The following is a 27,422-nucleotide window of genomic DNA, read 5'->3' as shown; positions in this document are numbered from 1 at the left end:
CGTATTTTCGTTAAACTTGCACAATCCAGTTTGTTGTGTTTGTTGCACAACAAAGTGAGCTCACAAATCAAATAATTATTTCCGATAAAATCACATTTTCTTCCAACTTTCTTGTTCCATTTTTTGCGTTCGCTTCTCATACTCATATTGCGCTCTGCTAAGCATTACATTGCACGACTTTCGGTCCAATTAACCGTAAATCGCTCCTATTCATTTCCCTTATCATATCCGATTATCCATTTTCAATATGTTATGTTTCCCTTTTTTTCATGTTCGACATTTTGTAATTTTTGCTCTCTTTACATTCTTATCGATTAAGCGCTACTGCTCCGCACTCTTCGCTTCTTCAGCACCATTTTACGCGCGCCGGCTGGAAGCAACGTTTGCTTCCAACGCAACGTTTGGGAGTATAAATGGAGACTTTGAATATGTGGGTTTTTTTTAAAGAAAAGAACAAAAGCAAACAAAACCCATACACACACACGCACACAAGAATGCTAATAAATCACACGGAACTGGGCGGAATAAACATAAAATACTAAATATACTTAATAAGGAAATAATAGGGGAGGAAAAAAGAAACTAGAAGGGTGCATTTGGGGGGAAAAAGGAAGTATTGTTGTTATGGAACATTAACAGGGTTTTCCAGTGGTTCTCATAGTTGTGAGACACTTCCTTGACTCTTTTTAATTGAAAGTAAACCCTCATAGGATGGTAATCTGATTCTATGGAATTCTTATTGCACAGGCTGCTTGGAAAATCCTGTTGATTTTTTTTCCAACAGGAGTGCTATAGAGTCCAATTCCTATTAGATTAAATTCATTTCACGTAAGAAGCAGTCAATAAAGTGTGCACACAGCTGTAAGAACTCCTGGAAAACCCTTGTAATGGGAAAGTGGTGCAACACTCTTTGAATTTCAACTTCACACCGTTGAAATGCAAGAACATGATCCGTTTAAGAGACAGCAGAGATACAAAGGAGGCAAGGGGAAAGTGGCTAAAAGAAAAGCAAAACGAAGGAAAAGGATAATTAGAATATCTACTACATTGGAGCGCTACTTGTGTGGGGCGCTAACTGTTTGCTACTAATATGCGCAGCAAACGGCTTTGTGTCGGGCCCAGGACACACTTTGACTAATTTACATAAAACAAAGAAAGAAAGAAACAAAAAAAAACTGGATAGGATACCGTATCTCCTCGCTTACGCCTTATTTACAAAATGCACCGACTTACCGGTGGTCGGTCCTAACTCTGTTCTTACTTAAAACTACTCCACCTCACACAACACCTCGTCGGGATGATAGCAAAAAAAAAACAGCCAAAAACATAACACGCGCACGCGATCTTGATCACGCCCTCCTAACATTCACTCTGCACCAGCGTATCCTTCAGCGCGGCCAGCTGCTCCTCGCCGAGCTTTATCTTGTCGGCGATCTCGCGCGAGTCCACGATCAGCTTCGCCTTCATGTTGATGAAGTAGTCGTAGTCGGCGTACTCCTCGATCGTGAGCGACTGCTCGAGGATGCGGGCGATCGTGGCGCCGCGCTGATCGATGTCGTCCTTCAGCTGCTTCGCCTCGTCCAGCTGCTCCAGCAGTCGTTCCCGTTTCGCTTCCAGGATCTTCTAAAGCGCACAGGAGAAAGGGCACAGGAACATTAGTATCAAGAGCCGAACCGACCCGACCCGACCCGATCAATCGATCGGTACTTACCTTATCCGGATGGTTGGCATCGATCATGTGCAGTGCGTTGTCGGTGCGCGCCAGCCGGCCGGACAGCGACAGGAGCAGCATCGTGATGTACCCAACATCGTCGACGTACGAGCGGAACTTGGACGCGTCGGCCGGGCGCACCTTTTGCGTCACCTTTAGCGCCACATCGTTGCCGAGCAGATCGTTCGCGTTGCTCTCTTCCGCGATGTTCGTTTGCTCGTTCGTTAGGACTAGTAGCTTCTTGCCAAGACGTTGGACGAGTTCCTCCTGCAGAATGAAAGGGGGGAAAGAGAATAGGGAGAAGGCGTAATTAATATATCATTCCTGTTTTGGGTGATCGAACCCCCCCCCCCCCCCCCCAAAATGCTGAAGTTCCCCACGTCACGGTCTGGTGAGGCTTGTTAGCGGTTGCTCTCTTTTGAGAGAGAGAGATTGAAAACGTTACCGATTGGTTTGGAATTGAGCGTAAAGCAACGCTTCCAGTGTGGCAAATTTCGGATAAAGCGTTGTAAAATCAAGCGTTGCAAAGTGGGATGAAATCGAACAAAAGGGAAGAGAGATTATGCAAGCTTCTTTGCGGGGAGAGTGTAGATGGCATAGGAGCACCTTTGGAACTTTGAATACGTAACTTGTTTTACATTTTACAAAAGAGTACAACAGCGGACTTTACTAGAGCACTGACCTGACTTGAAACCTTCCACAAAAAGCCTTGAAGAAGACATCAGCAAATTAGAGTCTTTGTGGATCATCTTCTATTAGCACCTGAAGATCTTACAACACACGATCGTAATCGCAGCCACAGAGAGCTAAAGAGGCATATGCCAGACTAATCTAGCTCTTCTCTAAAACTTCAAAATTCCACAATTCAAACCTTCAAACTCGCCACTCTTTCAAATATTTTATGTCAATTTTGTGATCATTCCTCCACAAAGTTTAACGAGAGCTTGCTGGAGTATTTGTCTGTTAATCAATTCTTCGTCCAAGGTTGCAAGCGGCAAACAACACTTCAAAATTCGTCCATCGCGCATCAAACATTACATCACCCAGATCAGCCAGCAACCTCCAACTCAAATAGAACTGAAGATTGCTTGCAGACACCTAACGCCTAACGCGTCGGAACAAACATCGGAAGCAATTTTTCATCAGCGATCCCAACAACACACACACACACACACACACACACACACAATGGTGACAACATCCTACACAAATATTCACTTACAAAAAAAAACCCGCTATGCAAAGGAAGAACTACGGGTTCAGGAGGTGCCTGAGGAGTTGGTGTGTTTGGTTTAGCTTTGTCTTTCGGCTAAGCAGTCACACACTATTTGCACAACACTTCCAGTCACTTGGTTTTTAACGGCTTCCTCCTCCTTTGCACTTACTTACCAGCTGCTGCCGCTGGGATGCTGTAATCGATAAAGATCGCCTGCCATTAACGAACGATTTCGATGACATCGATAACCGGGTAGACAAGGCACGATAAGAGCACGGGCATTATAAGCCAGCCGCTCAGCTTGTCAGCTCGTGTGGCAGTGAGCAAGACCGAGAGCAGCATCACAGAGAAGCGAGAACTACAGCGCACCAATGCGGTCGTCGCCTCCTGCTCTATGACGGGCTCTGCGCAGCGATGACAAAACACCATGGCAACACATGCATGAGCCCGAGAGCGCGCGCGCTCGCACACACGCTCGTGTGGGTTTGGAATGGTTTGTGGGAAAGAGGTACGCATGCCGCCGCTAGTGATTCAAACCATATGACCCATATGTCCCACGAGCGGCGTTTGCTTTCGTTTAGGCAGGGTTCCTACTCGACACAGACACAGGAGAAAAAAGGGCGTACACATTCACATTCTGATGCGGCACACGCACTTCCGATTCACAATTGCGAGGCGTGAGAGACAGACAGTAACACACACACACACAGCTTTCGCTGAATTATCTTCACCGAATGTCCACCGAAAGTGGATGTTTGTTACAATTACAGTGCAGAGGTCTCGAATTAGAGCCTCTTGACCAGCATCGCACCGTACTTCAAACTGTAGAAAACAATTGCTTTTCTAGTAAGGGGCACGGGGCGGCGTAATTGCATTACTTTCCATTTCTATCCGCTAACATTCCACACGACCACGAACCATGTGAAGGACGTGCCTTCTCCGCAACCTCGCACCAGTTTAGCCCTCACACACACACATGGTCACTCTCTCTCTCTCTCTCTCTCTATCTATCTCCCCATAATCCTCCCGCTTGGGTGACTTACCTTCTTCTTGGTCAGATCACAGCAATCACCGTTGATCAGGGTCATCTCGCGGCTGTAGCGCGTCATCAGCTTGGCCTTCGGTTCCGAGATTTGAAAGTAGGTCGAGCTGGACGTCAGAATATCGAGCGGGCTGGTAGGGTGGTGGTTTAGAAAACAGATTGTTTGGGGAAAAGCTCGTAAGTAATTGGCGAAAAACAAAACAGCTTAATTGGGCTACTCGCAACACTCCCGAGATGCTACTAGAACCACTCTGCTTACCTTTTCGGTGTACCGCCACCCGTTGCTTCCGTTGGCGTTGCGGTCGAGGCATCCTTCTTGAGCGGTCGCGGTGCGATCTGGATGTTGAACAGGTCGGACACGTAGTCCGACGAGGATTTGAATGTTTTCGGCGCTGTCATGGGAGAGAGAATGGATATTAAAAACACGAGAGGTAGGTGGTTTATGCGTCAGCTTGGTGTAACGTCTGGAGTCGGAAGTCGTTGATCGCAGTCTTAACTGTGTGAACTCCCACACACTTTGCATAACAACCTCCCGCCCCCCCCCCCACCCCCAAAACAACAAGTCTCTCACGATTACACGCGAAAGGCTTTTTGTGTGGCTTAGAAGTGTGCAATATTGGGGGAGCTTTATTCCCTCCAACTCATTCGATCTTATCCGCTGAGGGGGGGGAAACAACAACAATAGAGGAACTTCGTCACATTGCGTGGTGTTAATGGTTTCATGAAACAGTTTGCTCATACTGCAAGATCTCCTCCGACCTGAGCCTTGGTACAATATGGACCTACTTGGATTATTTGGATCTCATACAACTCAACGTCTTAGAGAGACGGAAACTTCTAGAAACTCAACTAATAAAGCTCTTCCGAAAAGAAAACAAAAATGATTCCATTTCTGCTCACATTCCAAAAACCCTAAACCTAATCGAAAACGGAAACAAATGTTCAAATTAACGGTGATTTTTTTCACCATTTCTCGCGACTGCCTGCTTGTACCTACTACTTTCTCTACCTCCAATACCACCTCCAATCAACGTTTTCTGAGGTACAGTTTTTCATTTCATTTTCCAACGTCCGCTATTAAACGCATTATTGAGTGTTACAGCCCGTGTTTGGGTGTTTGCTTTTCCTACACACCTGTGTACAAGCACACATCCCAATATTGTTTACCATTTTTCCCTACACCGAGGTAAGGGCTTTTTTCAGTGCTATTATTATTTCCCTGTTAGAGTCTTCTTTCCAAAACAAACTTTCGATTTTATCGCGATCGCACTCGTTTAATGCTTGTTTTGCAGATCCAAGGGGGAGGACAATCTACATCATCCAACCCAAAGAAGGTGGGAAAACTTGGTGGCGCATTGTTACCACCTATACCACCCATCATCATAAAGCAAGTTAGAGTGGTGCCGCTGGTACCCTTGTTTCCCCCCCTCTTGTTTCGTTGCTTTACTGCGGGGAAATTGAACGAAAATCTCTTTTACTGCCCTTTTGGTCAACGGCTTTTGTTCCACTTTCGCACGAAGTTGGGGGTTGGGACAGTTTTATTAGGATCATTGGAAATGGAAATGTATCCATAAAACACCCGTGAAATGTACCACCCACCACCGCACGGATCGGGTATGTGAACGGGGGGTAATTATAAGCCCATTTTGTTACTGCGAGCGAAAACGATATCTAAAACATCTCGAACGCGATTGCTCACAAGCTTTTCTCGCTATTCACACTACCTTTCAACGATCATCCTATCACATCGTATCACTTGTCAGAGTCCTTTATGTCTACAAAATCACAACAAAAGCCAACACCTCCAACACACTTACCCAGTATGGTGTGCAGCTTGTCCGACGGGGACAGTTGGCTAACGAGATCGTGCGACAGCTTATCGCAATCGATCTCCTCCGGGTGCAGCTTGCGCGGAGTTGACGGTGGCGGTGGCGACGATGACAAGGGGGCGAAAAACTTCTGTCCCTGCTGCTCCTTGCCGCTCGGTGGCGTACCGGGCGGACTGCCAATCGGACTGGCCGTCGACGTTGCAACCGAGGTCGACGCTCCGTTCGAGCACTGCTGGCTAACCGCGGTCGCGTCCTGCTGGTCCTTCGGCCGCCTGCCACAGTCGATCGTAAGCTCGGCAAAGCCACGCGCCAGACCGGCGTCGTCACTGTCCGTTTGGGAGGCCGCCTCGGACGTGGGCGCCTGCACGCGCAGCACTATTTCCGTCCGCTGAAGCGGGAGTGGCGATGGTGGTTCACACGCCACTGCGTCACCGACCACCGGCGACAGGTTGATCTCCCTCGTGACGCGTTCTAGCGCCGCTGGCGATCCGCTGACCGTGTGCTCACTAACACCACCACCAACACCGTTTACGAGCGGTTCGGCCGCGCTGGGGCAACTTTCTCCTTCCTGCTCTTTGGCCACGACAACCGCTGGAACTGTTGCTGGTGCTGCTGCTGCTGCTGCTGCGTCGTTCGACGACAACGCATCGTCGTCGCGTGTGGACGTGCTGGCGGACGAAGCTTCACTGTCTAGCGCTGGCTCGTTCGGGGCCCGCTCGGCCCCTGCAACGGTACTGCCGCCGGTCGGTGGTGGTAGTACCGTGGCGTCGTGTTGGTGCTGCCGCTGCTGCTCGAAATTGCCCACCTTTTCGGCAGTTCCAGCGCAATTATTTACAGTTGGTGGCTGCGCTGTGGCCCACACCAGACCAGAGTTGCCGTGGTTGCTCAGCGCCGGCGAGGGTGTGGAGGGCAGCGGGGGCGGTACCGTATCGTCGGCGGGCAGTGGATGCTGCTCGTCACCCGCCGGCTCCTCCTCCGCCACCGGTTCCATCTCCTCCGGCACCACCGTGTGGGTGATGGAGGCGATCGAGGTCAGCGTGGCGGTGGCGCTAGCGTTGGTGGTTGGGGCCGCTTGGGGCAGGCCAAGGATTGTGCCGTTGTGTAGATGGTGCTGATGGTGATGCTGGTGGTACATTGCCCCTCCGCCGTGCACATCGACCGTGTCCAGGATTTGCGTCTTCTTCAGATCGAACGACGACTGGGAGGTGTACTTCGGCGAGGTCGCCTGGATCTGGGCGAGCGGGGGGCTCGCGTTGCCATTGCCGTTGAACACCAGCGCGGGGGGAGGCCCGGTAGGAGGTGTCTGTGGTCCATCGCGGTCCTTCGCGGCCTCAGAGGAGGACGTGGACGTGGTGGAGGAGGAGGTGCTGAAGTTGAACAGCGACTTGAGACTGTTGGCGGTGGAGATGATCGGGGCCGAGTGGGGCTTCGGCTTGATACCATTGTGATGGTTGTTGATGCTGTTGTTGTTGCTCACACTGTTGTTGTTGTTGTTGTTGTTGTTGTTGGTGGAGTAGAGCGAGTATTTCACGCCGGGCGGAAGCACATCCGGCAGATTACACTTCGGCGAGGCGGTGATGATCTCCTCCGGGAATCCGTCGTGTGCTCCGCCGCCCGCAGCACCGTTTGTAGTGGTTGTAGTGGGGCTTGTAGTGGTGTTCGGGCCGCCGACTCCCGTGTTATGATTGATGCAGTCCTCGTTCGAGGTCAGCGTCAGCTTGTAGCTGCCATGGTCCGGGTCCGAGTGCAGCTTGTCGCGTGGCTGCCTCGGCAGGTAGGAAGCCTTCGAGTTGCTCCTGTTTTTGGGAGAGCAAGAAAAAAAGCAAAGAAATGCAAAATTAGAATTGGAATGTTAAAGAGCACCGTAACACACCAATCACAGTACATCGCAAACCACACCACCGTACGCGCTGCGTGCCCGCTGCCAATGCACCAAATGCCACAAACTTTTTTGAATGGAGCGAAACAAGAACGCGGATGTCGAACTGTGCTTTTGCTGAGAGAAATCCAAACCAGATTCCCGTATGTCCCCCCTCCTGAACTCCTGAAAAAAAAACACCCCAAAAAAAAAACCTTACCAGGTTCGTTGCTTGCTTTGTTCAGCTCTCTTGGACTTGAGCAGCAGTTCCTCTCATTCCAACAGAGCCAACCCTTTGCACGCGCACGCGCACACACGCTGCTGCTGTTGTTTTCCCAAACGCTTCCGAATCTTTCGGGCCGTGTGCCCTCCGCTTCCTTCCCTCGGCCAACTTCCGACACGAATTAACCGTTTTTCGCATGTTCGCATTTTCTACATCATCATCAAGAGCAGCCGAACTCGAAACAAAACAAAGAAAAAAAACCCTGAGGGGGGTTGGATTTTTTGGCACATTTTTTTCTCTCTCTCACTCTATCTCTCTTCGTCGGGTTTGTTTCCTCCTATCGCACCTCCAAAAGTCCCCCGAATGCTTTTTCCCACCGGTTAGGGCCACCGGGCCTCTCGGCCGTGCGAGAGGTCATAACGAAATGTGTATAATTTTAATGTGCGCGCAGATGGTTCGATGGGCGAAAGAAAACCGAACCGAACGCAGATTAACGGGATTCGTTGTGGTTGCAGGCGAGTGGGGAAGTGTGTGAGTAGGGGGAGCAAGGGACGAAGGGATCAAATCAAGGCAAATGTGGAGGATGAGTGGAGAGGACAAGTCTTTGAGGCGGGTCTGCATCTTAATGAGCTGAATGGAATTAAATTATTGACGGTCCAAAAAAAAAAAAAAGTTGTCAGTGCGCTCGGGGTGTGGTTTTGAGAAGCGCCCTTTAAGCGGGTTGGTGGTTGTGGTTGTGTGGCAATTAATTGAGTTGTAGGTTTGTGATTGAGGAAGTGTGTTATTTGGGTGAATAGAATGGAGCAGTTAGAATTGGGGTTGATGTTGAACAGGTTTATGATACTCATTTTCTATGACATAAATTCGTTTGGAATAAAACAATATTTTTTAGTCTTAATGTTGAGGAACAGTCTACAGGAACAGTCGACCAGGAGAGTCTTTTAAAACGAGCAGAAATACGTTACATTTGACTTTAGATTTCGATTCAACTAATTTTGAACATTTATCAAACGAACGTTTCGAAATGTACCGCCAATTGCATACCATCTGGGGCAGCAACATGTACACATTGCATACCCTCAGGGCGCTAAGCGTACCAAAGAAGCTAACTGGCTTCCAATTTCGACAGGAAGATGGCGCAAGCGTTCCACTGTTTTGTTCACGAAGGTTTGATTCAAAAAAGAAACCGTTGCGTTTACTTTTTTGTAGCCTTATTTGACTGAAAAATGGAAGCAATTATGGTAGTAGGTATTATCCAGTTTGAAGTTTGAGAATATTAAAGTGAAATTCAAATAGAAGAAGATCTGAATGATGGAAATTATCATATATACATCCACTTATTATGCGACTATGTTTCTTCCAGTTTCTTTTCTTTCAATAGAATGATTATTTACGATAAAAAAGTGATAGATTGGGCAAATATTGATAAAATGGCAAATTATAACTCACTACGGCGCACGCTCTCTTACAACAGGGATGGAAAGCCCTCTTGAGCGACGCCTGAGATAGACGCGAGAAGTGTGATAGTGACGAACCTTTCCTTGTGCAAATAATTTACATGAGTATACCGGTTATCAGCATTCGGGGGAAACACAGTTTGTGTGTCAATAAACTTGTCACACCTTACCCACAATGACCGATACCTTTTTTTAGAATGAATAATCACGTATCAATGAAGTAGGACTTTTTTTTCTGTCGGCACTGGCATCCCTATACGAATTTCCCCACTATGCTTTCCATTCTACCATTAAGCAACGACCTTGTATTGTACACAAAAAAAAAAAAAACATTCCCGCAAAATGCTTCGACAGAAAAGAAAATCGATACTTAATTTAAAACACAGTGTGAAATTATGAGAAAGTGATCGACCAAAAGCGGCGGCAGAGGAAAAACAGTACAACGGCGGGGAAAGTGTCTGTGTGTATGTGAACTGAAACTGTCTACACACGTATGTGATGCAGCATAGATGGCCCGTTCAGACGGCTGCCAGTGTTGATGGTGCGTCTTTGTGTGGCCATTTATTGCGCGCCCATTCTCTTGCCGCGACCCGACACCGCCATCGAAGAAGGGAAGCGGGTGGACCGTTTTCAGCACCTTTTTTATTGCCGTACTTTCCCCCCCACTGCTTCATGCAACGAACAAACGGTTGATTAGTGTCAGGAAGCAAGGCCCCCGACGCGTTTAGAGAAGGCACTAAAATGGACGCAGTTGTAGTGACACATTTACTGCCCCGGCGGAGAAATGCTTTCACAGTTCGGGCAAGATGCATTGCGCAGAAAAAAAAATGCTCCCCGTCGCTAATCCTAGCTGACAGAGTGACCTTAATATCCCGTTTCTCCTCCCCAGCTGATGGGAGAGAATGCAACTATCAACAGCGACGGGAGAACCGCGATCATACATGGTCACGAATTGGTTCGGGTTAATACGCACGAAATAAATCAACATTTGAAAACAAACGGCGTTGCGTTTAATCACCACATTTAGTTCGTTCTGTTTCTGTTTCTCCGTGTGTCACGATCAAAACAATGTACGAAAAGTAGGATACTTCATGTGGCTTCTGACTATTTGTTGTGCGGGAGCTGGTAGGGGAGGGTGTGTACCATTCGACCTTATCGCGCCTCACGTTGCAGCAATGCGTTTTACTTTCGAATTACATCTTCCTGCTACATCACCCTCATAATACACGGTGTACGTACGCGGATTCGGTGTGTCAAAGATAGGTCACAGCTAATGAAGTGTATGACGATTATTTAGGTTGGCGTATTTGAGCATTCGCCGTTCACGCGGCACTCGATGGGCGAACGAGAGTAAATGTGATGATAAAGCTTCGATTGTTTATCAAAATGCTATCAATTCTGCCACTTGACGCCAACTTACGATATGAGTTTATTGATATATTTATAAGAACATTTGCGCTATATAAAAGGGCACCGAACTGTTGAGCAATGGGCAAATTGATCTGGACCGGGAAAGCGGAACCTAGTGTAAGAGCAGCAGTAGATTGGCAACTAAGCTTCAAGGAATAAGTGAATATTGTGTTTGGTTTAAACCATAAATTGTGCTGTAAAAAGTGTGTCAAAAAGTGAAAATGGAGTTTAAACGGACACTTCTGCTTATGACGCTGACAACATCATCTTTCTTCCTTCATGTGTCTGCAAGCTTCATTTGCCCAAAGTATGACACTTCACGACAGTTATCTTCTCTATACGCAATGCCTCACAGCCAAACGGGCTATGTGACATGTGTTGGAAGGATCAAAATCGCAGCCCACTGTCCGGAGGGATCGGTGTGGAGTGATGCAGTGAAAACATGCGTTCGACAATACTCCTCCTCGGGAGTTCAGGAGCGTACGAGACGAGATACCGCAATAGAAACAGTGACCACATGTGCAACGGTTTGTCCGCAAGTGTTCGATCCGAGGAAGCTTGTGCTAGTGGAGCATAGATCTTGTACGAAATATAATCTGTGCGTTCTTGGGTTGATGTTGACTGTATCGTGCCCGAATGATTTGCGGTTCAATAAAGAGCGGTGTGAATGTGATTTTAAGGAAAAGGTTTATTGTAAAGGTGAAGATCCCGCGACGACAACAGTGGATTATGCATCAACCACCGATGCGACGACAGTTTATGATTCAACAACAGAAGATTCCACAACAGAAGAATTTACCACTGAAGTCGCAACATCTGAGTCAACGACAGAAGATTCGACAACAGAAGAGGCTACCACTGAGGTCGCAACATCCGAGTCAACGACGGAGGATTCTACAACTGAAGAATCTACCACTGAAGTCGCAACATCCGAGTCAACGACAGAAGATTCTACAACTGAAGAGGCTACCAGTGAAGTCGCAACATCCGAGTCTACTACGGAGGTTTCTACAACAGAAGAATCTACAACTGAAGTCACAACATCCGAATCAACGACAGAAGAGTCCACTACAGAAGAGTCGACCACTGAGGTCGCAACATCCGAGTCTACGACGGAGGATTCGACAACAGAAGAATCTACCACCGAGGTCGCAACATCCGAGTCAACGACAGAAGAGTCTACCACTGACGTCGCAACATCCGAGTCGACGACAGAAGATTCTACGACAGAAGAATCTACCACTGAAGTCGCAACATCCGAGTCTACTACGGAGGATTCTACAACTGAAGAATCTACCACTGAAGTCACAACATCCGAGTCGTCGACGGAAGAGTCCACTACAGAAGAGTCGACCACTGAGGTCGCAACATCCGAGTCAACGACAGAAGATTCTACAACAGAAGAGGCTACCAGTGAAGTCGCAACATCCGAGTCTACTACGGAGGTTTCTACAACAGAAGAATCTACAACTGAAGTCACAACATCCGAATCAACGACAGAAGAGTCCACTACAGAAGAGTCGACCACTGAGGTCGCAACATCCGAGTCTACGACGGAGGATTCGACAACAGAAGAATCTACCACCGAGGTCGCAACATCCGAGTCAACGACAGAAGAGTCTACCACTGAGGTCGCAACATCCGAGTCGACGACAGAAGATTCTACGACAGAAGAATCTACCACTGAAGTCGCAACATCCGAGTCTACTACGGAGGATTCTACAACTGAAGAATCTACCACTGAAGTCGCAACATCCGAATCAACGACAGAAGATTCTACAACTGAAGAATCTACCACTGAGGTCGCAACATCCGAATCAACGACAGAAGATTCTACAACAGAAGAATCTACCACTGAAGTCACAACATCCGAGTCAACGACAGAAGAGTCCACTACAGAAGAGTCGACCACTGAAGTCGCAACATCCGAGTCAACGACAGGAGATTCTACAACTGAAGAATCTACCACTGAAGTCGCAACATCCGAGTCAACGACGGAGGATTCTACAACTGAAGAGTCTACCACTGAGGTGACAGTATCCGAGTCCAGGACAGAAGATTCTACGACTGAAGAAACTACTACTGAAGTCGCAACATCCGAGTCAACGACGGAGGATTCGACAACAGAAGAGGCTACCACTGAAGTCGCAACATCCGAGTCAACGACAGAAGATTCTACAACTGAAGAGTCTACCACTGAGGTGACAGTATCCGAGTCCACGACAGAAGATTCTACAACTGAAGAATCTACCACTGAGGTCGCAACATCCGAGTCAACGACAGAAGATTCTACAACAGAAGAGGCTACCACTGAGGTCGCAACATCCGAGTCCACGACAGAAGATTCTACAACTGAAGAGTCTACCACTGAGGTGACAGTATCCGAGTCCACGACAGAAGATTCTACAACTGAAGAATCTACCACTGAGGTCGCAACATCCGAGTCAACGATGGAGGATTCGACAACAGAAGAGGCTACCACTGAGGTCGCAACATCCGAGTCAACGACGGAGGATTCTACAACTGAAGAGTCTACCACTGAGGTGACAGTATCCGAGTCCACGACAGAAGATTCTACAACTGAAGAGTCTACCACTGAGGTGACAGTATCCGAGTCCACGACAGAAGATTCTACAACTGAAGAATCTACCACTGAGGTCGCAACATCCGAGTCTACGACGGAGGATTCGACAACAGAAGAGGCTACCACTGAGGTCGCAACATCCGAGTCAACGACAGAAGGGTCCACTACAGAAGAGTCGACCACTGAGGTCGCAACATCCGAGTCAACGACAGAAGATTCTACAACTGAAGAGTCTACCACTGAGGTCGCAACATCCGAGTCAACGACAGAAGATTCTACGACTGAAGAATCTACCACTGAAGTTGAGACATCCGAGTCAACGACAGAAGAGTCCACTACAGAAGAGTCGACCACTGAGGTGATAGTATCCGAGTCCACGACAGAAGATTCTACGACTGAAGAATCTACCAGTGAAGTCGCAACATCAGAGTCAACGACGGAGGATTCTACAACAGAAGAATCTACCACTGAAGTCGCAACATCCGAGTCAACGACAGAAGATTCTACAACTGAAGAATCTACCACTGAGGTCGCAACATCCGAATCAACGACAGAAGATTCTACAACTGAAGAATCTATCACTGAAGCCGCAACATCCGAGTCAACGACAGAAGAGTCCACTACAGAAGAGTCGACCACTGAAGTCGCAACATCCGAGTCAACGACAGACGTTTCTGAAGAAACTACCACTGTAGTCCCAGTAACTGACTCAACTACAGAAGATTCGACAACAGAAGAGTCTACCACTGAAGTGACAGTATCCGAGTCTACTACGGAGGATTCTACCACTGAGGTGACAGTATCCACTGCATCTTCAACGTCTGAAGTGCCTACATCCGAATCAACAACGGAAGCGTCTACTCAATCGATATCATTATCAACGATTGAAGTAACACCAGATGAAACGACTTCAAGTTCCTCCACAGAAACAACAACTGCTCTCCCAGTATCTTCAAGTACGGAGAGAACGCCTGTGTCGGGGGCCGAAATTGTTACAGGCATTTCCAAAGCGTTTGAAAAAGTGTCGAGCATTTTTGAAACATTAGCCAAAATATTTGCATCGGCCATTAAGAGCAACTAGAACGATAGAAACATGTTGTTGACTGAATTGTAAATTATTTTTATATATAAAATTGTAAAAACTCGTTTGACTTAAAATAAAAACACACACACACAAGTATTAAACAAAAAAACACTCAAGCAAAAGCCAATTCTTATACGGTCCCTGCCATCAAAGCATTTCCATTTTGCACATATGAATGTCACAACGAGCTCAAAGCAGCATGCACAATTGCAAAAATCACACACGAACACACAGACACACTGAACTGGTTCGGACTTACGTCAACGCTATCGAGCGCTTCATCCTGAAAGGACTGGGGATTCTTGGACTGAGCATCTCCAGCCAGTTCTTTGAGCTTGAGTGGCAAGAGGAAGATGAGGACGAGGCAACGGAGCAGGCAGATGAGGAAACTGTTCCATCCGTGTCACCATCATCGTCATCATCGCTGCTGATCGCATAGCTTCCACCATGTCGACAATTTAGGGAGTAAGCGGACGTTATGCTCCGATCGGTGCGTTTTCCATCCTCGTCCTTTGTAATTGGCGTTACCGGTTCAGGACTCGTTACGTGGTAGATGTAGTAATCCTTGCTCGTGCAGCTATAAATTCGTGATGTGCAAGCATGCGTTCAGTGTGTAAATCATTGTTCAGGTACCGTTTGTAGTGAGGGATTGTAACGTTTTTATGGTTTTCGTATGCATGTGGTGTGAATTGTGAATGAGTTGTAGAAATGCAATAAAAAGCAGGGAACAAAATCAATCACAAGAAAAAGGTAAGAAAAAAGATGCAATTAATTATACACGAAAGGGAAAGGGTAAATCATAATCAAATCAAGCCCCACTTCAATGCTTTGCTTCAACTTCATTGTTTCATCAAACAAACAGCACTCTTCACATGCGGCCTTGTACAATTGAGAGGGAGGGTGGGAATAAACAGCGACGGAAGAGCCGTTGGATCTCTTTTCACTTTCAACTTCATTTGCCTAACCTTGCGCTCCGACGTCCTCAAGGAGAGAGATGGATTTAAATCCACCTAAATCCCAACCATCCAGTGCCAATGCTTATGGTTTTGTAACGAGACATCAATAGCTACACTGCCTTAGATATATAGGTTAGCGCTTTGGAGTTGTTTCGTTTGCGTGTGTTTAGGCCACTCTTTTTTGCCGGGAATTGGTAAAGTGTTTATTTCTATTTCTGCTCTGTTTATTGTTTGTATTTTCAATAACTAAGCCTCCCGGTGGTAGCCTCCACATATGGAAGCGTAGTGGCTGCGTTTGGTCTAGTCGCTTGCTTCAACCGTCTGCATCCATTCCGGGCAATGAGTGAAACCTAAGCCAAGCTCCGTCACACCGCATAGGCACACAGCTGCGAACTGACCTCGTTAACAACCTTCCCGCGGCTGTTTGCGCAGCACATAGTGGGCCGGTGGTGCCCGCCATTCGGAAGTATGTTTATCCTTCTCAATTATTTAGCTCGCGTTTGTTGTTTTGTTTTCCCAATCACGAAGGTGTTTTCCTTCGAGTGTCATCGTTTCGGCGGCGGTATGGCCTACACTGGTACTTCTACTACAACTGCACTTCTCAACGTGCGCACGCGTGTGTGGTTGGAAAACTTTAGCTTTGCAGGGGAAACAAGCTTCCAGAGCTCGACGGCAAGAGGATGATCAAGTAGGCGACACGCGATAGCACACGTTTCTAATCCGGATACTGATCTGCTTCCGTAGTAACCCGTGAAGCAAACAAACACACCTCCGACGTGATCCAGCTGAGCTAAGATAAAGGCAAAAGGCCACCGAAAAATAGTCGATTGTCACACCGCCCGGGAAAGAAAGTGTTGCCGCCGCCCAGGGAAGGCAATTTTTCTCACCCGCCACCAAAATTCCAATCTCGCCCCGCTACTTTTCGACGTGTCGCTGTGAGATTTAACGCCTTTCGATGAGCGTTTGAGAAATCTGCCCAATCGGTGTGCATGTGTGTAACTTTCCACCTCAACCATGTGTTCCACCGTGGAACCGGTAGTGGAAGCCGGCACTTGGTGGGGACAATCACTTATCTTTACGGCTAATCTCTGTCGCGGTTATGCTCGCACAGTGTGTCATCATCATCGCCGCACTGACGTGTAGTTTCACGCCACCTTCCCTCACAGCATCAGGCGAGCCACAAATAACGATCCTGTCAGATTAGGCGGAACCAATCACGACGAATCTGCGTCAGTTTCCGCACAGAAAGAGATTGCCAACAATAATGAGCGCTCGCGCTCACATTCAGTCGCTCGCGCAGTCTAGTTTGGCGGACGCTAAAGTGACAGCTGTACGTCAAAGTTTTTCGGGTTTTTTCGTAGAGCTCATAGTCGTCTCACCCAGACAGGATGTCAAATTGTTCAAAACCACACACACACACACACCCTACCACCAGAGCGGGCTAATGAAAGCGCATGAATGAGCTCTCTCAGACTCTGCTCGGGATCCTTGCGTAGCAGGCAAATGGTTGTAAACTACGCTACAAATCGTTTGCTAATTTGTGTGTGCACACCGGTCCGTTTCGATGGTGTTGCTTTCAAACTATGCCGCCCGGAGGCTATTATGCCATCGGTGCCATACACACGCGGCGCCTCTTGCTGGGCGAAAGGGTATTGGGCCGCCGAGGTGTTTACCTTCGAACGGAACTTAAATTTCGGCGGAGATGTTATGATGCCATAAATGTAGTAACAAATGGTTTCAGCAAATTGGCTCATTTACTTCTCACAATGCAAAATGGAGGAGATTCTTTTTCGGAGGAGTATTTAGATGGGTTTAAATGGTAGAATCGTACATCTGTGTAGGCTAGTTTCATCTACAATGAAACACTAGCTTCCAATACTTCAATTTTAAATCTTTCCTCTACGTTCGTTCATAACAGCATGGTTCTAGTGATCAATAAATTACCACAAACGAAACAAAATGGTGTATGCACTTATCTTATCAACTGTTACAGACGCCATTTGTATTAAATTACAGCTTCTGTTGTAGTTCACAGAGTCCATTCCCTCCATAAAAGCCATAAGAATCTATTCAAGATTAGATAAATCACACCTTTAGCGTATTCAACTGTCTTAATAGAACCTATTCTCAGTCAGTTCAACTCGAAACCATAAGCTTCAACTACATCGCTTCTACACGAAGGCCACGACACACACACACACTGGTCAATGCCGCTTGGTTTACGTGGAACGACGACTCCCTTCGTCATCTTTCTCGCTGCACCAAACCGGATTCGGATTATCTGCTCTTGAATCGGGTGGCCGAGAAGTTCTAAGATACGCGTGCGCTTAGATCAACGGATAGGTTACCGGCAGGCACTCGCAGTATAATGGAGCGTTTAGCGTGTTTGAAGGCAGAATGGTTTTTTTGCCTCTCCCGTTACACTGTTGCCCATAGACTACAACGCACTGGTTGGTAGGATCCGGGGCGTAAGCCAAGTAAATGGCTAACGTGGAGAACTACACACACACACACACACACACATCGTTCGTGACCGGTTAATGAGATTATGTTGCTTCTCCGACCGCGGTGGAATTGGCTTAGTTCTACGGTTATGGTAGGATACGGTCACGCTTAAGCCCTCAAACCCGCGCACTCACGCAAACAACTCGCTCGCTTGCGGGCATCGTGAGCTCCCTCCTTTCTAATGTGCAAAATGATGCAAAATCGAGTGGAAGAACGACACCAAAATCTTGCCTCTAGTTGCAGGGTTCAAACACCATTTAATTTAAGAACCTCTGCCACCGTCCAGAATGCGTTGCTTGGGTCGTAAATTACAGCGAAACAAATTGGCACACGCAACTGTGTACCGCAACTTTACCGATGCTCGCGAGAGCAATCTGACAGAATTGAACCAAGGTACCGGCCGCTGGAATGGTGGCGCCCACAAGCATACCTGCGAATGAAACAAGCAAAAAAAGCGTAATCAATTAGTGATGGTAGTTTTTTTTCACGCTTAAATTCAATTAAGAAACGATCATTTGGCTAATGGATGGGTTTAGTGTCGATGTGCGGATCTGATCGTAGTATGGTATAGGTTAAATGTTAGATCGAACAAGGTGGTCGATTTCTAGTCGTTAAAGCAGCTCCGTGGTGTTCCGACAAAGGTGTAAAAGTTTGGCAGCATACCCCACCGAATGCACCTTTAATGAAATTAAATTATACCATTTTTGGAGTAGCAGTATTCGACCTCTTCACGCTTTACCCTTTCGGGGTATGTACTGCGCTGCTTAGCGTGCGATTTGCACCCACTCTCTACCCCCATACAGCGTTAAACCACCGTTAGAGCCACTCAATTGGCGGTACTCGATATAGAGTGCTGCTCAAATATCAAACTACTGCACCCTCAATTAACTACGCTTCAAACCAGCCGGCGATGGGACTCCACCAAATCCAGTAGCAACTCCATTATCGCCAAACAGTACTCGAATCGTATCTGCCCACAAATGGGTGTTAATCCTGCGCCTAAGTGTGTCCCCACTCGAGTCACCCGACGGGGAAGGCCTGTCTCACAGCTGACCTTTCAGGCAGCGACGATGCACCGTCAGCTGTGTACAACAGGGCCGCCGCTGGAAGGGTGCGCGCGCGCACATTCTGATCCATATTGCGGGAGCGAAATATTAAGGCGTGGTTCGTCACGCAGCGAGCTGTTGGAGGGGATGGGAAGCCAAAGCAAAGGTGACGCAGGGCCACCTCGATTGGAATATCCATGCCAGAAGAATGGTCTGTTTAACCTCTGCCGTCCCCGAGGGCGTTTGAGACAGCCAATAGGGGAAAGCTGTAAGGTGAAGAGAGGTTGGGCTTTTTGGACAGACAAAGCTAAATCAAATGTCAACGGCGGTGTGTTGCCGGTTGGGCGAACAGTTTCCATAGCAGTTCATGTTGATAGGATCGGTAGTCGTGCTGTTGGAGATCGAATATTTTTGATGATCTGCCGTGAAGGCTGCTGAGCTATTGGAACAGATTGATATGACGGGCAAGCAAAAGGATCAATATCGACAATAGCAGATCCATTGATTGTTTAGAGGCGATATTTCTATGGAACTAATTAAGCTTGAAGAGTGTAAACATACAAGAAGCTATTTCTTATTCACTAAGGCTAAGGCTTTTCACCTTGCAGCAACAATAACTCATTCTCAAATGACTCTCAAAGGCGATAAATCATGGGAGGTTTTTCTTGCTTTAGAGGTGTGTCTTGGTCATCAATAAGATGATGAATAGTCATGATGATGGTCCATTACCTTATAGATTCTCTTTATTGCCCGCGGAATAGAATGCAATAAAGCTCTCCGGAGTGCTTTCTTCCCCTCAAGAGGCGTTCTTGCAGCTGCGATGGAAATTCTTAAACGTATCTGTGAAGCATATTAAACCAAGCGGTAACAAAGAACACTGCACACCGAAAGGTAGTAAAGTCCCGATCAATATGCCGCTCCATTACAGTCGGGATTACCCAACACTCTTGAAAGCGTTCACGTCTTAATTCCGATCGTGAGCATGCTCACGAGCGCTAAAGTGTCATCGATGCTCCTACAACTTACTCGCTATGTATCCCCCTCCAATGCTTCTCACGCTGGCGGAATCTAAAACTGGAAGTAAAAGTAGTCCACCGCACCGCGACTTCTGGGGCCCCAAAAACCAGGGAACGTGAAATCATTTAAAATCGGATCATCGCAAAGTCATGCAAGTCCTCCCAAAAAAGTAAGCTGAGCGATCTCCCAAACGATCCTACTGGCTCAGATCATATTTTGCCATAAGTTGGGTTTCGATTTCGTACTGAGCGCAGCGCGCTTGGGAGAGGGGATCGGAATCGTGATGCTGCCAAGCGCGCGGCCTTACTTCATGACCAAGGGATGAAATATTAACCTAATAATTATTGATGTGTCGCGTTCGAGTGCTGCAGCGGAGCGCGCAAAAGATTACCCCAAGGAGGTCCCAGCGGTGACATCGATGGGAAGGATCGTGTCGAACGCGCTGTAGCCCGGCATGGAGGTAGATAATTAAAGCAAATGCTATGAGCCATCAGAAATCTCCAAAGAGCACATACGTTTGCTGTTGTAGTTTGTGAGAGTAGCCACAACCGTACCCGTAAGGGTAGAACACGAAAGGGTCATCATCGCTTCTCGAAATCGGCAACTCGGTGTGGCGCAAGACCTCATCAAGACCTTTGGGAAAGGGAAAGTGAACCGGCGATGTACACAGCTCCGGGTTGAAGTTGATGTCAATGGAGCGATGTTTTAAATAAACGCACTATTCCACGCTCCAGAGCTCGAGATCACGATCATCTGCAATGGTGAGGGACTGTCTACAAAACTGTAACAACGACCCAGCACACATACACCCGATCATCTCAACCCGCGTTGTACTATGCGTGTGGTGACTCGCGCGCTTTGTCCGCATCTTTCCCTTGTTTCACACATTGATTAATTGCTTATTTACGTCGTGTCGTCTCGCTGTCTCCAAACGCTCTACTACTACGCTCAATATAAAGCATCACGCAACCAGGACGCCACAAAAACAAGGGCGCCACGATCTGTCTGGAGAGTGGTGAGTGCAACACACCCGACTCATAAAAGAGTTTCCGGATCTGAGCAAAACAAAACGAAAAAAAAAAGGTTTCAAAAAGATGCGTTCTGGTTCAACACCTTCCAACGACGGTCCATTCCATACAGAGGGACTGGCGAAGTGATGTGATGCGATGCCTCTCTGCATTGAGGTGCGAGACAAGATGTGATTTGCATTTTAAATTGCAGCTGCAGGTGAAGTCTGTTGCATTCACCCGGCGTCATATAAATGGGCTGTAAAACGAAGGAGTAAAACTTATGTGCCACTGCTATCTGTGTGTATCGTTTGCTGGGGGGTGGTGGTTTTATGATGACGTGGCAGTAAAGCGATTTCGCTGGACATCTGAAACGCTACAGTTACATCTTTAGTGGAAGCAATAGTACAATTTTATGGCCACTCCAGTTAAACTATTTCCCAATAGCTCGCACTAATGGTAAAATACACTAAAAGACACTGAATATTGAAAGTGATCTACAAAGTCCCCTTGTAAAAAAAACTTCCTCCTGCTACACGCAGCGACACAGAAAGCGAAAAACGTTTTCTCACATAACTCCAAGGGATGGTGGCACAGCGTAACGTTCCGCCAAAGAAAGAAGAGCAGAACCCTTCCGGTAGGGCTAATTTATGTCGCTTTTAATTGTACTCATTTTGCAAACGCCCGCATCTCGTTCGTCCGCATGAATTCCCACACGGTGGTGGCGATGGTGGTGCCAACCTAGCCGCACAACCGCACAAACACTGGCGATCATTATCGCAAAACGAAGAGGAGCCGAACACACAGCCCTAAGACCGGGGCGTGCAAAATGTCACTTGCCGGGTGCCGTTCGCGTTGGTCCCCAGACGGCGAGCCTCAAACTGCCCAGACCTAAACAATGTGTCCTCTCTCTTTCTATCGTTCAGGCAAGTACTTTCAACTCTGCTGCCACATGGTGTTGTTGTCTGCATGGTGCAGCTGCAACTCGTCCGAACGGAATGCAACTCTCCTCGCGCTGGTGGAGGGCCATCCTTCCGGTAGAAAGTAAAAGCCGAAGTCGTCAGCGTCAAAGATCGATCGATGGCACCATCATCCCGCAGGTCTTCCAGGAGACTCGCAACACAGACACACACACACACACTCATCGACAATCGGCTCAATCTGCATCGTAAATTAGTAAGATTTATCGATCTACAGCCCAGGCGGATGAATCGAGTGAGCGATGGATTGCGAAGAAAATGGATGCTGCCATTCCATTCTTGCAGTGGTAGCAGAAGAGACGGTTGAAGCGGTTTTCTTTTCCTGTACGCAAAGAGCGGGTGGCGTTGATGTGGTTAAACAAATAAATAAAACATATCCAACACGCGCGCACAATGCTACTGAAACTGACTGTCTCTGTGTGGTAGACAGCATGGAAGAAGAGATGTTGAACAGCAGTGTATCCAGCCAACCAAAAACCATCACTAGACAGCAGGAGAGCCGCTCGGTGGGCAAAGGGCGCTTGCCCTTTACAATGATCGTTATTTATTACGGAAATGACGCTTGCTGCCGGAGTAGTAGTGGTCACATTATTCAAATCGATCTTTATGAATTGGTACGTGTCATTTCACGTTGCAGTAGCGGCGTTCTGGACGTTGATCTTATCTTGCCAACCCGTTGCGTAAAGTAATGAAAGCTCCGGGTGGAAAAGTTCACTGCATCCCTGGATTTTCCCCGGGATGATGATACATCTCTCCGATTACGATTACGTACGATCCGATCCTCGCCCGGCAAGCAGGAGACAGCAGAGCAGAAATTACAAAAAAAAAGTTACTACCATGTCATCACTTCCTGCAGCAAGACACGGAAAAGATAAGCAAACAAACTTTACGGGCAAACATACATACACAGCAAGACCGCATCGAATGCACCAAAATGGCTTTTAATTACTTTCAATAAATTTTATCCGGCTCGGCCTGCTCGCGAGCGAGTAGACAATGCTGTTGGTGGTGGGTTGTGTTGCACCAGCGCTCATCAATTTCACTCCACGTGGTAGCGATACGCAAGACCAACCGTTCGAATGCGGGTTTGGCATGCTTGATGCACCACCGCCTTCCTGGCGAGAGAGGGACAGAGCGGTTTATGCGTGGTGGATGCGTTTTTGGATTCGACAACTGAGGACGCGCTTTAGATCCAATACGTTCGACAGATAAAGTCATGCTGTGGCATTTGTGAAGGGTATGAGAGAAGTAGAGAAATAGAAGCAACATAAAAAAGAGGCCTCTATCGTTGGGATTGGCATTCCACGGAAAGATGCCACCGTCACAGCCACCGCAGTAGGGACGAAACGATGGTTTTGCAGATTACTCACAGGCAAGCGCAGGCAGGCAATCGTTTCCGCTTCCTCGTGATGTAAGCACGTTACAGCAAGGGCGGCGATGGGATTGTATTTATGATAAGAGATTAACCGAAATTGCGTTTACATAGAACGCGTAAAAGCATCAACCACGTGTGTGTTTAACATATTTCACCGACGACGAAGCCGTTTGTTTCGTACCAGATTGAATAAAGCCATAAATGTAACCACTCGTCACTCGCCTAATTGAATCATTTCTCACACATTAGCGCATAACCGCTCACTCACACAGACTAACTAAATGGGCCGGTCCAGAGGAGCGCAGATTGAGCAATTGCGGTTACCAGTAGCACGAACGCACGGACCAATATGCACCTTTTTCGATCCGTGCCCAACCGAAGGTCAGCGCTGGATCATATCGCGGGATCGCGCCAGTTGCAACCGGGGCGTTTGGGCTTTGTGGTCAAAGGCACCTGTGCCTGTGCACCGTTCATGCATTCGCTCCTTTTTACTGCCACCCAAAGGGGCCGGGTATGTGTGGTCGATGGAACAACATTGCATAATAAATTTGCAACCGAAGGTGGGCTTGCAGGGGGGCTCGGGAAAAAGGCGTTCGAGCTGGAAAAAAGGAATTCGCATAAAACCACCCACCTGTTCGAAAGGAGTAGAAGGGAACCTGAGCACTTATGTGTGTGAGTGTGTGTTATGGAGGTTGGATTTTACAAATCGGGCTGTCTCGGGCGATCATTACCGATAGCCGCTTAAGCTATCCATAAACAGAAAGGAACAAACCAAACCCGTTTCACCCGGGTGTGTGCAATGGCAAAAATTAAAACACCTTATCTACAGGAAACATTCATCCCAAGAGTGCTGCCCGAACGAAAATTGATAAGCAAGGTGAAGCTGAAGGGTGTCCCCATTGCCCAACAAGCTGCCGCATTAATCGCACACGCGAACGATAATGCTCGAGCACCAAACGATCTTCCAATCATCATCATCATCATCTTCTCGGTGATGGCTTTCGCCTTCGAGGAGGGATTTTCCACGTCCCGCTGGACGGAAATGCAGATCGTTGCGGTTCGCTGGTGTTAATTTCTCTCCTTCCTCTCGGGGCTTAAGCAGCTCACAGGCACGCAGAGAACGTAACGCTTCGGAGCGATCTGTGTCGCCGGCCGGACCGCGAGTCGTCGCATGTTGGGTTGCGTGAGCAATAATCAGTCTTCGGGAGTGCAGTTGTACACCTTCTCCTACTGTGTACTTTTTTTGCATTGCCCGTTTGCAATTTGAAGATGCAATCAGGCTGCATACAAACGGGCCCCTGCCCCGGTGGTGACTACTGTCGCTCTGGGTGATGTAAAAATTGTGTGTGAACCCATTACACAATGCCGTTTTTTTTGTGCTGCCGCTGCTGTTGTGGATTAAGTGATCACTCAGCGAACCGGTATGTGACACTGCACGTAATGAGCCTGACAATCATACATCTTTGGAACAGGGGAGACGACTGGGTGAACGTGGCGATAGACACAGCAGTTTGTGTGGTGACGTGCTCATACCGTCCCGGCAGGAAGTAGAGTGTAATCGGGTTCTACTAAACCTTTCGTTAATTTGATGTCATGCCTGAAACTGATATGGTGGAGGCGTGGAACAGTGATGTAAAAGACGCATGAATGTAGTAGGTACTAGCAGGGTGTGGAGAGATATTTGTGAGGGAATTGAGTGAGTGGGAATGCGCACCAGATGCACTATACTCGATCGTTATCAGCCTCATTGGTAAAACTTCTTCATGTTCCACACGATCTGTCATTTCAATGCATTCAAACGAGCAACACACGATCCAACCGCAAAGCATGATAATGGCATTTTTATCCATATTTATACATTTCCATGGGACAGTTAAATGTCATCAGTTCCAATGATCCCGCTGAAATTAGCATACCTTCGAACGAAAGATTTCGCCTATCTGGAGCACCCAACCCTTATCGCAAAGAGAAAACAAGGCCTAAACCACCGCAAACGCTAACGTAGGTGTGATTTGCAATGGAAAGTAATTTACCGTCTCGGCAGAAAAGTCACTTGTTTGTAAAATCTTTTACATAAAGTTAGAGTACACCTCCAGCCCGATTGGAGACACTGTCTGTGGTTCGTTGTGAAACTATTATTACCATTAGATAGGGGCATGCGGTCCATTGCAGCGCAACATTGTAGCGCAAATGGATGGGATGATGATGCTCGAGCCGGTACACATTCGACAGACGACGCTTTGTAATCAGTTGGATATCTCCATTTGCCGCCCAGGTTTCACCACATTTGCGCGGTATGGCATGTTTTCCGATAGTTTAGGCCACACCGAGGGTGAAACATGCCGACCGATAGCGAGCTGCTAATAGCGACCTGGTTAGGGTGCATTGGAGGCACGAAGGATCATCCACAGCAGCAGCAGCAGCAGCAGCAGTTCCCGGGTCTCTGAACCGATTAACATCTCAATGAGCAGCCACGCTTGTGCGACGGAATTTACATGCGCACGAGCAATGATCATCGTTTGTAAGAAAATGCTAATTTTCACCAGCCGACAGTATAGCATAGTGTGTCTTCTAGCCGCGCTGTCGAGCGCTTACTAAGTAAGCGTAGCGTAGGCTCGGTGTGTAAACCTCTTTCTGCAGAAACTCCTGGCCGGGTCGAAACAAGCCGTGTAATAACACAGGCAAGCAACAAGCTCTGGAGCCAATTTTCGCTTCTTTAATCTAGCTCGCTCTCTCCTGGCAAGATAAGGACAGTCTTGCTCCGGCAGTAAATGATCCCTTTTCACCCTGTGCAGAGGTCTTGCCACGATGGGTTGCCACTTATCTCGCCGTACATCACCGTGCTCGTCCGCACCCAGGTACGGATTCTCACGATCCGTTGCGTGTCCGTGCGAAGGTCGTCGCCGGCTTGCTGTCGCCCCGAGCGGTAGGTCACGTCGATGGTGGTGGCGTACCAACGGGCAACACCGAAAGAAGTTGGAATCCTTGCTCTTGGGATCGAGATGTTGCGGATTTTGTTGTGATGTTGTTGGGGCTTCGGTGTGGCCCCCGAGGGGCTACAAACTTGCCTTTATTATATGCCGAAACATCATTAGCATGATGTTGCTCCCCAGCGGTTCGAGGAGTACGCCGTAACGGGGCCGGGGTACGGTTTAATTTGAATTTATTTTGTGCACCGTTTGTTGCTTGCCGGAATGATAAGAGGATTAAGAGGAGTAAGAAGCTGCTCGCGGATCGGGCGAATCGTTAAATCAGTGTCCAACCGTTGAGCAAACGATGGCGCCACCACACCCGTGTTTTGTGCTCGAAACAAACGACCGAATACGGCGGAACATAATACCGAAATCGTAATCTGAAGCTGATTACAGTACAATACCGAAGAACGCAATCGTTTCGTTTTAATGGATGATACGGGTCAGCAACTTTGGGAAAGGTACTACCTGGGGTTATTGCTGAATTTGGATGAACATATACATTTAGCTTAGCACAGTTTTCACAAAAAGAAAAGGGATGCCATCAAAAATTAATGTCTTCTTGTCAGCTCCTCTGCACCATGCAAGCCCTGGTGCCCCTCTTAACCTGCAGAACAAACAGTGATTTCACCGTAGCGAGATGGTGGTCCCTACCATCACTACAATTATACGATTCATTCGCGTGCAGTAATTGCGGCTGATTGGAAACAGATGGCTTCATCGCACGATCGTGTCCCTTCTGGCGAGATCGAGTGAAATTACTTCATTCGTCCGTATTTTTAGATCCTTTGCCGACATCTGCCCCGATGATGACGACGATCATGACGACGACTCTCTTATTTCCTGCACGGTCGCTCTGATACTGAATGTGAGCAGCTCTCGTAGCATCGGGTTTAATGCATCATTCTCGAAATTGCACTCCGATTCCGCCAGCTCTTGATGACACCTCACGATCGCATTCCACGACTCGAACGCTCCCTTCCCACCCAACTTACACCCTGTGGAATTTGTAGCCCTTTTGCCCCGCAGTGCTAGAATTCTTGTGAATTTCGCTCATTTAAAGACGGTAGTGCCGGTCGCTACCGCGCACCGCGCGCAGTCTGCCCATCAAACTTTTCATTATGATTTATAGCACACATCCAATACTAGG

At 47.7% G+C, this 27,422-nt stretch overlaps 2 protein-coding genes across 5 annotated transcripts in view; one reads left to right on the top strand and one right to left on the bottom strand.

The window, feature by feature from the left end:
• Positions 1-294: 294 nt before the first annotated feature.
• The window catches only part of LOC121595162 (protein Shroom), a 178,590-nt gene continuing 151,462 nt past the window's right edge, over positions 295-27,422 (bottom strand). For 2 of the 3 annotated variants that reach the window (XM_041918840.1, XM_041918841.1), the window contains exons 8-12: positions 5,787-7,594; positions 4,229-4,361; positions 3,971-4,100; positions 1,712-1,978; positions 295-1,623 (exon numbers count right to left, since the gene is read on the bottom strand). In XM_041918840.1, coding sequence (XP_041774774.1) covers positions 1,360-1,623; positions 1,712-1,978; positions 3,971-4,100; positions 4,229-4,361; positions 5,787-7,594 — 2,602 coding nt within the window. In that variant the 3' untranslated portion in view covers positions 295-1,359. The remainder of the gene's footprint in view (positions 1,624-1,711; positions 1,979-3,970; positions 4,101-4,228; positions 4,362-5,786; positions 7,595-27,422) is intronic. The other variant, XM_041918842.1, reaches the window with a different exon arrangement.
• LOC121595163 (serine-rich adhesin for platelets-like) lies at positions 9,981-14,703 on the top strand. 2 transcript variants are annotated; one of them, XM_041918844.1, is made up of 2 exons: positions 9,981-13,250; positions 13,365-14,703. In XM_041918844.1, exons 1-2 carry the CDS (start codon positions 10,968-10,970, stop codon positions 14,409-14,411), a joined length of 3,330 nt encoding a protein of 1,109 aa, XP_041774778.1. In that variant the 5' UTR covers positions 9,981-10,967; the 3' UTR covers positions 14,412-14,703. The 2 variants fall into 2 exon arrangements, with proteins under 2 accessions (XP_041774778.1, XP_041774777.1); XM_041918843.1 differs by having other exon boundaries at positions 9,981-14,702.

Source organism: Anopheles merus, chromosome 3R (genome assembly GCF_017562075.2).
Source record: "Anopheles merus strain MAF chromosome 3R, AmerM5.1, whole genome shotgun sequence".
Lineage (NCBI taxonomy): Eukaryota > Metazoa > Arthropoda > Insecta > Diptera > Culicidae > Anopheles > Anopheles merus.
This window is presented reverse-complemented; position numbering and strand designations above follow the sequence as displayed.

Bases quoted from the DNA above. Each gene is read 5' to 3' on its own strand.
- LOC121595163 (XM_041918843.1), top strand. From the start codon at position 10,968: ATGGAGTTTAAACGGACACTTCTGCTTATGACGCTGACAACATCATCT.